This window comes from Dreissena polymorpha, chromosome 8 (genome assembly GCF_020536995.1).
Source record: "Dreissena polymorpha isolate Duluth1 chromosome 8, UMN_Dpol_1.0, whole genome shotgun sequence".
Lineage (NCBI taxonomy): Eukaryota > Metazoa > Mollusca > Bivalvia > Myida > Dreissenidae > Dreissena > Dreissena polymorpha.
Window position 1 is genome coordinate 53,758,827 of NC_068362.1, and position 12,500 is coordinate 53,771,326.

The 12,500-nt window shown below is 34.5% G+C and overlaps 1 protein-coding gene across 1 annotated transcript in view; it reads left to right on the forward strand.

Moving 5' to 3' along the window:
* LOC127842977 (multiple epidermal growth factor-like domains protein 10) overlaps window positions 1-12,500 on the forward strand; it is a 33,226-nt gene that overhangs the window by 10,924 nt on the left and 9,802 nt on the right. Inside the window, exons 4-9 of the mRNA XM_052372791.1 lie at window positions 1,217-1,351; window positions 4,356-4,493; window positions 5,268-5,402; window positions 7,197-7,409; window positions 7,624-7,824; window positions 9,663-9,797. Of these exons, the coding sequence (XP_052228751.1) occupies window positions 1,336-1,351; window positions 4,356-4,493; window positions 5,268-5,402; window positions 7,197-7,409; window positions 7,624-7,824; window positions 9,663-9,797 (838 nt within the window). The 5' untranslated portion in view covers window positions 1,217-1,335. The remainder of the gene's footprint in view (window positions 1-1,216; window positions 1,352-4,355; window positions 4,494-5,267; window positions 5,403-7,196; window positions 7,410-7,623; window positions 7,825-9,662; window positions 9,798-12,500) is intronic.

Below are 12,500 nucleotides of genomic sequence, written 5' to 3' on the forward strand. Positions count from 1 at the left end.
CGCAGATGCAGTAAACATAAATAAAACACTAGTTAGTATTCTATATTTCCAGCATACACTCCCACAAACAGGCTAATCAGGATTGACACGTTTTGCCTAAACTTGATTTTCGCTAAGCGGAGACTTCATTCTGTGGACTACACAGGCTAAACTTTACGCACGTGCATAAAATCATTTTCCCAGAGCGATGCCATTGTTCATTAAATGTCACGAAAAGATTTAATAAATATTAAACTGGTGAATATGGTGTGTTCATTTCGCTAGTAAAATACTTACGTTAAGGTGAATTCAGACATTTGACATCATGTTTTGTATCCTCAAGTTAATTATAACATTAAAATGAAATGAGCATGTAGAATAACTTAGTGGTTTGAGTTTGTTTGTTTGATCTAAAATCAAAACTTGTTTATCTTGTGATTTAGTGTATATTCTCGAATACCTCTGTTCAAGCAAATATATTTGTAATTTATGACACACGTTTCATTCGTTATACCATATTCTAACACGGCACGTGACTTGTTTTCTATAGACAAAGAAGGAAATCAAGAGTGGGTTATTCTGCAATAACTTATGTTTCGAAAATAGTTCCGAATAAATAAAGAAAATATTGCAGTAAAATGCACGTGCTAAAACTCGCTCTAAAAGAAATGTTATAAATGTAGCATGTATATAAGTGTAATGAAACAACTAATTGTATATTTGGCGATTATTGGCATAACCACGCCTACAAAGAATATTATTTGTTAGGAAACGTAATTCAGAAAACATTTAAAGCATGTCAGCTTTTCAGTAGCATCAATAAACGTGACGTCATTAAGTTTCTACGAGTGTTGTTTTCAATGAATGTGACGTCATTTGCGAAATATTTGTAAATGAAAACGACGTCATATGTTTGTACAATTCAATGACGTCACTAAATAGTGAACTTTGTACTAAGGAGGGCGGAGTATTGAAAATTATAGTTCACGTCCTAAAACTTGAACCAAATCAATTAGAATCGTGAAAGAATCGAAATAATATTTTTCTATGATGGTTTGTTGTCGAATAACAACAGTAAGTTGTATAGATGCGTGTTATCAAATCACTCGTGCTTTGCACTCGTAATTTAATTCCTACGCATCTTTACGCCTTACTGTGCGTTATTCGACAACAAACCATGATAGAAAAATATTATTTCTTAAATATGACAGTATCAAAAACTTCTGTTTCTTATCAGACTGCCCACTCGGACGTTACAGCGTTAACTGTTCCAAGCAATGTCATTGCCATGTGGGCTCATGCGACAGTGTAACAGGTGCATGTTGGAACAGGATATGTGAAGACTGATGGAAAGGAATGGCGTGCAATGAAAGTAAGTTTTCATTTGATATGAAAGAAATAAAAACTCAACCGTAAAAGAAATACACAATATATGTAAATACGGAATACTCTGCAAATTACACTCACGAAAAATATAATTTGTTTGACTTTTTTATATTTATTTCCAAAGTTATGTAAATAATACAAATTAACAATATTCAATGTACCCACAATTAATTAGTGTTTGTGCTGTATATGATGATTGTGTTTATGGAATTCACATACGGAGAGGTATTGCACATAAGAGACGCTACACTACGGTCCATATTCAATTTGATGTTTTCTGGTTAGTTATTATTATCATATTGGTCCCGAAATGGGATTTTCCTTTTCGTATCTTGTATCATACATTTTAATCACCATAACTGTATATGAAAGAATGTACAGTCACTGTTTGCACAGTCAATGTTTTAAAAGCACAATTCTTGAATATAAAGCTAAACGCCCAAAATTACGCAACTACAAAAACCGTATACGTTGTGTTGTGTTCTGAAAAAATCTGTGTCTTACATTTTTAATAATAAATCATGTTCAATGCATTTGTTCAATACAAACCAGTTTCAACAGTGCAACCGGATGTTAAAACTTAACGTCACAAATAGTTACCGAACCGTATAATCTTTATTGTATGTATCGCATTTGACGAACCTAAACCGGTCGGTTAGATTATGAAGAACAAAAAGTTAACATCAGGTACAATTTATAACATTATGTCTGTGTTTGTTCTAAAACGAAATACATCCCATAGATGATACCACACTTCTCGAAGCATCGTTAGCCCTAATGAAAATGAAATCAGAACGTATCCTAAGGTTTTTTTCAAGAACTAAAGAATGCCATCCAGGCACATTTGGTGCTAACTGTTCATCCATATGCCGTTGCCACAACAGCATAACATGTAGCCATTTTAACGGATCTTTTCTAAATAACCAAAGCTCTGCTGGATGGAAACATGACAATTGTAGCGTAGGTACGTCTCAGCATTTAATTGAGTCGCTTTTTGGGGACACTGGGCCCAATGCATGTGCGTAAAGTGTGGTTACAGATCAGCAGTCCGCAAACTGCACAGACTAACCTAGGACGTCACATAACGCACATGCAGTAAGCCCCGTTTTTCTCAGAACGGGATTCATTTAGTTGATTAAAACACTGCAGCTTTACTAGTTATTTTGTTTATACATGTTTTATTTAAATTTAATAAATCGTTCTTATTTTTAACTAGCACTGTTGTGACGATTTATAAATAAATATGACTGCTATATTGCAAAACTGTACTACACATTATAAACTGTACAGTTAAGAAATGTCGATATAGGTTATTGTTTAATCATTAAATGTAAAACAAATATATCGGTCGTTACAATAAATTTTAAAGGAGGAGAAAGTTGTACTTTCTTCGATATTGTATTTAAAAGTTCAATATTGTTTATGATATACCATGCCAGCGGATGTAGCAATTTAAAGAACATTTGTATGAAACGTCTATCAAGGCAAACAATAAATTCCTACTATTTCATCAGTCTTGTTTTCTGTTTCTTTATTTAAGTTTACTTGGCAGATACCGGACACAAGTACTTTGTGATTCAAGTCCGCACGGATCAATATCTAGGATTATATTTACATTTAAGTACGCAGTGAATTAATATTTATTTTAACACACATGTGATAGTGATAACTCTTAAAGATACACTTTAAGTGTCGCTTTACATGCAGGCCTACGGGCCCTTGGCTGATACTGTAGACGGCAAACATTTACTTCGACAAGCTTGATGACTGTCATTGGGGTTTAAAGTATTATAAAGTACATTACATGTAAGAAAAATAATTCCATGTTTAAATGTATTTAGATTTAATTCGGAACTCGCGCGTATAGGGTTTTTCCGATTTCTGAGCGCGCGCGGGAAGTACAAACATTGTCATGAATACAGTAATGACCAGTAACGTCGATATCCGATTTACTTCCCATTCAGTAGTGGATAATAAGTATTGAAACGACATTAATGTTTCTTTTAGGAAATGTCAAAATTCAAGGCTTTTGTTGTTATTACTATTACTATTATTATTAATAATTACACAAAACAAATCTAATACTGATATACATGTATATCAAACGTTTAATACAGGATTAAAGTCTAAATACACCGTTCAGATGTACAGCCACCTATACGAATGGGTTCAGTAGCTAACATCCTTAAAATACATGAAACACAGACTTTGTCAGCTGTATGGTAATGAAGGGACCTATACAAACGGCTTGACATATGCAATATTTTTTTCTGAAAAACATTATTCATGCTCTTGTTTTTTTCGACATGCGTTATAGATATAGCAAATTAAAGTCATCTATGGTAAAGCTCGTTAGTGATGTGCCTTCTAATCTTAAGGTTTTAGTCTTCAGCGAATGATTTTCTTTACTTTTCAGATTAGATTAAAGAAAAATATCACAATAGAGCTATATCAGTAGACATATCAATATCAAACTGATATGGAACGATATATTTGTTCTATTACTAAGAATGGACTGACGATAGTAAGGTTTTTGATGTTTGGTGATTGTCTGTATGATATAAAATATTTTTGAATAATATAATATATATACGATGGGGTCAATATCTTGGAAGTTTCGTTAACAAACTTTCATTAAAACTGTATGCAAAGGCCTAAGCACAGTATATGCAATGCCATAGTTACGTGACCGAAGCTGTTTACATGTACATGCAGCATTATATCGTGTTACATAGTATTCTTACAAATTAAACACGATCGAGATATGTTCATCTCAAGAAAAATGATTAAATCATGGTATTTTTATCAACTATAATGAAAGTTTGAGCAGAAAAGCGGTGTTTACTATTCAGCGATAAGAGAAATAATTGATTCACTCTCTTTTAAAATACGCTAGTCAGCTTTTGTTTGTACCTACCGCGCGTGCTCAAATATCGGAAAAACCCAGACTGGAGAGTTCCGAATAACAACTATTGAAATGTGGTTTACAGCTTGCGGTCTAGGTATGTTTGGTCTTAACTGCACCTCCCCCTGCCATTGTCTACATGGGGCAAGCTGTGACCATGTATCAGGCAACTGTCCTGGTGACCAATGTGCACCTGGATGGACTACTAGTAACTGTAGTGTTGGTAAGAAACACAATTGACGATTGGTGTCGGATGAATAATCGAGTATCTGTTTATTAATATGTGTACATAAAACAACCTTTTATCACGATGTCTCACACAAAGCGATGTATTATTTTCAAATTCTGATCAACACAAACTACTAACATATAAATAAGCAATGTTAATTTTGTGGGTTGGACGTTCACATCTTGCGATCAAGGCATGTTTTGTACAACTGCTCCTCTCTCTCTGCAATCGCTTTGATGAGGCTATATATAACTATGATTCCGTTCACTGTCTTAATAACGAATGTGGCACTGAGTGGACTTATAGTAACTGTAGAGGGGGTTAAAATGTACAAAGTTAAACTGCAAATTGTAACGTTTTGTAGTCGTTTTTGTAGTCGTGTGGGTATAATATCGCAAACAGATTACTTTACATTATAGTGGTGCTGTTACCAAATATAAGGTCCTTGTTATCAATAATTAATTTCTATGATATACTGTGAATTATATCATATATATGAGCTAGGCTTAACGCATGTGCATTAAGGTTCGTCTTAGATTAGCCTGTACAGTCCACACAGACTAATCAGAGACTATCATTTCCGATTTTAGGGTAATTGCCCTTTAAAGGAATAATCTTCTGAACGGTAAAAGTCTAGATGGAAAAAGTTGCCCCTGATTATCCTTTGTGGACTATACAGGCTAATCTGGGACGACACTTGTCGCACATGCATTAAGGCCAGTTTACCCAGAACGAGGCTCATACGTACATTTCAATATATCATTATAGCCTGCGAATCGGGATCATACGGACAAAACTGCTCCATGGACTGTCACTGTGACAAGTGTCATCACATCGATGGATCCTGCGCAATGTCTTCTCAATGTCACGATGGATACATGATGGATAACGGTTTCTGTAAACGTAAAGATTAATTGTTTTCATTGTTCACCTTCTCTGTTCCATGCTGAGTTGCATCTTACAAATTACTCACGTTGATAAGAGACACAGCACAAGCACTTTATTATATGTAAATTGCACTTGAGTAGATATACTGGCAAATTGCAGCGCAAGAAGAGAAAAGAGGGAGTAATAAGTTTATGATCGCTGGAGTTGTTGGTGGTTGCGTCGCAGCTATAGTTATCGCTGTTTGTATTGCTGGCGTAGTAGTAGTAGTTGTAGTAGTAGAAGTAGTTTTAGTTAAAGTAGTAGTAGTAGTAGTAGTAGTAGTAGTAGTAGTAGTAGTAGTAGTAGTAGTAGTAGTAGTAGTAGTAGTAGTAGTAGTAGTAGTAGTAGTAGAAGTAGTAGTAGTAGTAGTAGTAGTAGTAGTAGTAGTAGTAGTAGTAGTTGTAGAAGTAGTAGTTGTAGTAGTAGTAGTAGTAGTAGTAGTAGTAGTAGTAGTAGTAGTAGTAGTAGTAGTAGTAGTAGTAGTAGTAGTAGTAGTAGTAGTAGTAGTAGTTGTAGTACTAGTAGTACTATTAGTAGTAGTAGTACGTGCGTAGCATCGAGTAGTGATTAGTGGTTCTCTACTATTATGTTTGGTTAAAATAATGCCCATGAGTCAAACACGCTCTTTTTATGTACATTTATACAACTATATACATATAATTATGATTTTCGTCGGAAACTACAAGGTTTGTTATAAGGAATATAAGCTCATGAAATGTTCGCAACAAAGTTTTAACAATCACGTCCCTGCTTTCAACATGAGTCAAACACATGGTTGACAATTTTAAACTACACTCACTATATAAATGAGAAGATGTTTTACAACAAAATTGATTGAAATAAATTCCATGATTACGATACTCATAATACAATCACTTCTAGTTGGTTTCAGCTACTGTAAATAGAAAGTACATAACTTTTTAATGTAACAGCTCTGTTAATGAATATTACCATTTTACTAAAAGAGGATGAGCACTGAAACTACTGTATTTATTGTATGCCGGAACTATTTTAAAAGCTCCGCAAATGATGTGTTGCAGATTAACTCAATTTTAATTAAATTAATTGTCTACAGAAAACAATGAGTGGTTACTGCCAGAATACAAAACACAATATGATTAATGTTTCTTCTGGCAATTAAATCAATAGTTGCGATAATTGTGCATGTAAAGGGGCCTTTTCACGTTTTGGTTAATTGACAAAATTAAACATGTTTTTTTCAGATTCGCAAATGTTCGTTTAAGTTATGATATTTGTGAGGAAACGGTAATACTGAACATTTACCATGCTCTAAATTCGTCATTATATGCATCTTTTGACGATTTAAAAACCTGAATATTATAAAGTGTTGCAACGCAAAACGATTGAATAATTTTGAGAGTTTTGTTGGTGTCGTTATATTTTGTAAAACTATCGAGCCCTCTTGAGAACTACTTGTTTTCTTTTTAAAAATTTTATTCTTGATTTTTATGGAAGCTTTTTAGATCCGATGGTTACATTTATCAATGTAAAACATTTAATGAAAACTTCAATACATGCCAAAATCTGTGGAAAGGCCCCTTTCAAAGCCATCTATTTATAAGTGATAAACGGCAGACAATGTTTTGTCAATGCAGCACGTGCACTTGTGAGGCTTGTAAAGATACAGGGAGCAAGGTATTTTAACAACGTTTTGAATAACTATATGAAAATCAAACGAACACAATCGTAGCACTTATTTTATAATTGTGTTTGTAATATAGCAATCATACTGTTGTTTGTTCAAATCAGACCGCATCCAGATCCCTAGCTCGGCCGTTATTGTGACATCGAATGGTACTCTATGGGACAACTGGACCGCAGATAAAGTCAACCAGGGCTCATTACGTCAAGACGCTAACGACTGTAAATGTTGCGCCGCACTAGCCAGACCATCGTGGGTGCAATTGACACTGAACAAGACGTATATTGTGGAAAAAGTTCTTGTTCTGGGACGAAGCGATAGTATGCATAATGTTTTTGTTTGCATAAACCATATACGTAGTTTCTATTAAGCGTGCTCTTGCATGCATTTTGTCATTATACGCGTTGTTTTTTTAATTTAACGCGCCCATATAAACAATTATGTTACACGGAGTTCATATATATTTAAACTTAAAAAGCCCTATAACATGTTTATGTTTTATTAAATGTAGTAACAATCAATACTTCTTTGCAGATTTTGTGCAGTTTGCCAATATAACAGTGTCAATGGGTTTGATGACAGAATTTCTTCAGGACGAACAATTCACAATTAAACATGATACCGTTGCGGAGAAGTGGTTAAATCCTCCACGTGAAATACAGTTTGTACGGGTTATGGGCAGTGGCAGTGGCTATTATATGACAATATGCGAGATAGTGATATACAGACCAACAGGTAACGCCCATGAAAGTGTATTGTCAACTCAATCCATAAATTACACCTCAATGTTTAATTGAAATGTCAGACTATTTCATGCAGTAAACGTGTATTTACAATAACAGCAAAACATTATGAAGTAATTAATGTTTCTGTCGTTATCTGATTACATATCAAACAATAACACATACCTTACTATATATAGTAACAAATTTGTACAGTTTTTCATGCCATAATCACCATTGCGGGGTCATTATAAATAATCGGCCATCACGCGATGGGCTGATTATTTATAATCGGTCCTTCAGAATGTTTGCGCGTGACGTTCAACTGGAAAACATGGCGTCCACATTCAGTCTTAGCCACAAATCAACGAAATAATCAATCATAATTATATTATTTAATGAAAGGCAGCACGCAATTTGGATAATACAGATATCGATTGAAACTGAAACTCTGCTTCAAATTAAATTGATGCCTCTATTTGAGCTTTTACAGGATTCCCCAAACAGCAAAATTTAAAAAGTAAAAGACACACTTACCTCTATGACAACTTTAATCCGATGCTTATAATAATACAATAACCACGATGTGCAATCCGTTTTCTGTTATTCTATCCGTTTATCTATATTTAATTTGAATCACCCTTTTTTAAACAAGTCTAGCGAATGCTAACCTCTGTCACCAAAAACACGATTTACAAAATCGAATGACTTGTCGGGGCGATTACTAAATAATTTTATTTCTATCGAAGCTTGCAATTATGCATGACAAACACACAATCTTAAATACGTTTTGGATTCGTCCAATGCTTAAAAAATATTAAACTTTTAAATAAAAACTCTTCACGTCCGAACTGTTGTCCCAAAAATCCAGAGAGTCTAGATAAAACTGGTGATTTTATTCACAGAAATTACGTCACATGATATACGTCATAAATTGAGTAAACAATTGAATGAAAATACAAGTACGGAAAGCTGGTTCTGTATAAGAAAGTATAATATGTAATCTAAACTATAACACACGACAGAGCTGGGCCGGACGTCTATAATCGGCCCTAGCCGCTTAATGGCCACCGGGCCAAAGGCCCTCGGGTCGTTATTTCGACAGCGGGCCGATTATAGACGTCCAGCCCAGCTCTGTCGTGTATTATTGCAGATTAAACCTACAACACACGCAAACATGTCCCTAGAACATCTTCTTTACAGTTAATAATGATTACTCAAGCCCTACAATTGTGCATTACAGGAAATACGCAGATGCAGTAAACATATATAAAACATTAATTAGTATTCTTCATTCTCAGCACACACTCCTACACAAGTGTGTTGGTTAATACATGAGCAACGATATAACACAAAACGGTCTTAATGCGTTTGCGTTAAGTGTTGCACTAGATTATCATGTGCAGTCCGTTAAGGCTAATCAGGGTTGACGCGTTTTGCTTAAACTTGATTTTCGCTAAAAAGAGACTTCATCCTGTGGACTGCACAGGCTAAACTTTACGCACATGCATAAAATCCTTTTAAATGTCATGAAAAGATTTAATCATTACGGAACTGATGAAAATGCTGCTATTCATTTCGCTAGTAAAATACTTACGTTAAGGTGAATTCAGACATTTGACATCATTCGTGTATCCTCAAGTTTATTATTACATTAAAATTAAATGAGCATTTAAAATAACGATGTGGTTTGAGTTTCAATGTTTGACCTAAAATCAAAACTTGTTTATCTTATGTTTTAGTGTATATTCTCGAATTAAGTCCCTTCAAGGGAATATATTTCTGATAGGACACATGTTTCCTTCGTTTTACCGTAATATGACAATATCACACACTTCTGTGTCCTATCAGACTGCCCACTCGGACGTTACAGCGTTAACTGTTCCAAACAATGTCATTGCCGTGTGGGCTCATGCGACAGTGTAACAGGTGCATGTTGGAATGGGAACTGTGAAGACGGATGGAATGGAATGGCATGCAATGAAAGTAAGTTCTCAATTGATATGAAAGAAATACAAACTCAAACGTCAAACAAATATATAATTTGTGTAAATACGGAATAATCTGCAAATTACACTTACAAAAATATAATTATTTTGACTATTAGTTTTATATTTATTTCCAAAGTTATGCAATGAATGCAATATTCAATGTACCCTGAATTAATTAGTTTTTTGCTGTTTATTATTATTGTGTCTATGGAATTCACATACAGATACAGTGCACATAAGATTGTTCTTTAGATTTCCCCCAAAGACACCAAGTACTGGTTTTAGGCCCAGGAAACGGACTCGAGAGCGTTTCAATAAGCCAGAGGCTTTCGATGCAATCGAGCTTAAATAAATTAGTTTAAACTAGACTCCCAAAATTACGCAACTACAAAAACTGTGTACATAGTGGTGTGTTCTGAAAAATCTGTTTCTTATCTTTTTAGTAATATTCAATTATGTTCAATTTAGTTTTGTTTTATGCAATGAAACCAGTATAATATCGAAATACAATAAAACGCTATTGCACTGTAAAACCGGGTGTTAAACTTTACGTCACAAATAGTAAGTCTTTATTGCATGTATCGCATCTGACGACCCTAAACCGGTCGGTTAGATCATGAAGGACATATTTATATCAGGTACAATATGTAACAGTATATATCTGTGTTTGTTCTAAAACGAAATACATTCCACAGATGATACCATACTTCTCGAAACACACCATTGGCCGTAATAAAAATGAAATCAGAACGTATACACATTAATCCTTACGTTTTTTTCAACACTTAACGCCTGCCATCCAGGCACATTTGGTGTTAACTGTTCATCCGTATGCCACTGCCACAACAACATAACTTGTAGCCATTTAAACGGATCTTGTCCAAATAACCAATGCGCTGCAGGATGGAAGCATGACAACTGTAGCGTAGGTACGTCTCAGCATTTGATGGAGTCGCATTTAGGGGAAACTGGGCTAAATGCATGTGCGGTAGGTGTCGTCACAGATCAGCCTGCGTTGTCCGCACAGGCTAATCAGGGACGACACTTTCTGATGTTATGGAAATGTTCGTTTAAACGAATTTTTTTCTAAGTGGAAATCCAGTTAAGGTGGAAAGCGTCCATGAATAGCCAGTGCAGACTACACAGGCTGATCTAGGACGACACTATTTATTGCATAACTACGATATTTACCACTTTAAGCTTCTAACATTACCTCTGCTACTACAATTAGCAACAATATGTTCATCATCGCATTTTTTGCTGCACTTGATTCAAATGGTTGAAATTGTGGAATCGTGTATTCTGTGGCAAAAGCACATGCGATAGAAATAACTACAAAAATATCTGAATAACTCTAATTGCAATTCTTTAGAATATACGTCATCATCGCATGTTTTGCTCCATTTTTACAGCATGCATTAGTACAATTTTTTATGTTATTGTCAGACCACTCACGGTTCTGATCCAGTCGCGTTGCCATCCCCGGAAACTCGATATGATGTGAAAAGTTGGACGTGCTTGGAAAAGTTTCCGATACATTTTGCTGAATTTCGGTAGGGTAAGTTAATCCAGTACTATAATTGTTTAAATGCATTTTTGAATTTAAAATATATTTTGTTATATGCAAAGGATGTATTATCATGTATGTTAGAAACATCCTGGTTATTATTATTCAGGATTTATTTAAATATTTGAAGTCGCCGATGCAGGGATTTGTCCCCTATTTTGCACTTCATTTACAGATTTCTTTAAAGGTTTGCCAGTGAAAAAGTTTTTGCACCGAAAATGATATCAACCAATGTCCCCGAGTAACTATCCGCCAAGTTTCTTAAAAGAGCTCGTTTTGGCGGAGAAATTCGACTTTACACTCCACATGTTAATGAAAACATAATATGACCCGGTGCAGTGCCAAAGATGTCAAGATATGACAGGAGTGCAGTTTATTTATAAACTTAAAAGCTCACTATAACAGCTGATTTATGCCCACTCTGATGCATTTTAAATCATTTTCATTGAACTTTGAGGTTTCATAATTATATCCGTTCTGAAGCTTAGTTAATTGCCAGCTTATTTGTTTTTTTGCTGTTGTTTTTTATTGTTCGAAAATTATTGTTAATGTAAAGCAATTGATTCATACAGGTAGAACTATACGTCAGTTAGGCAATCTAAACCATTATATTAATATTTTTTGCCTATAGTTCAATTATGTGTAGACTTTCATAAATTTGAACTAAATTTTGATCAATGATACATGACTTAAAGTTAACAGCTTTGCAAACATCTCCGACAATTCACGTGTGTCAATGTCTGTTTATTTTCGTTCTTTTTGGTAATGATATATGCAAAATGTAAACATAAATTTTCAAAACCCAATCCATGCCTCCTTCTTATGTGTTTTTGCATAGATACCACGCAGTTCTCATCTGCTGAAGCCCCAAGCCTTGAAGGAATATATTCAGCCAGATTTCGGCAAATTATATCATTTAAAACTAGGGCGTACTTTCCATTTTAGCGTAAAACGCATATTGAGAGAAATCGTCAAGATTGCATTTAAATAATATAGCTTTGGTCTTTTATCAAATGATGTCATAATATGTGTTTTAATTTACAAGTCATCTAAAGTTTCACGTCATGGATAAATGGTATTTATCGTATTGAATATTAAGTACAGATAGAGTTTGTTTGCAAGTCGCGTAAC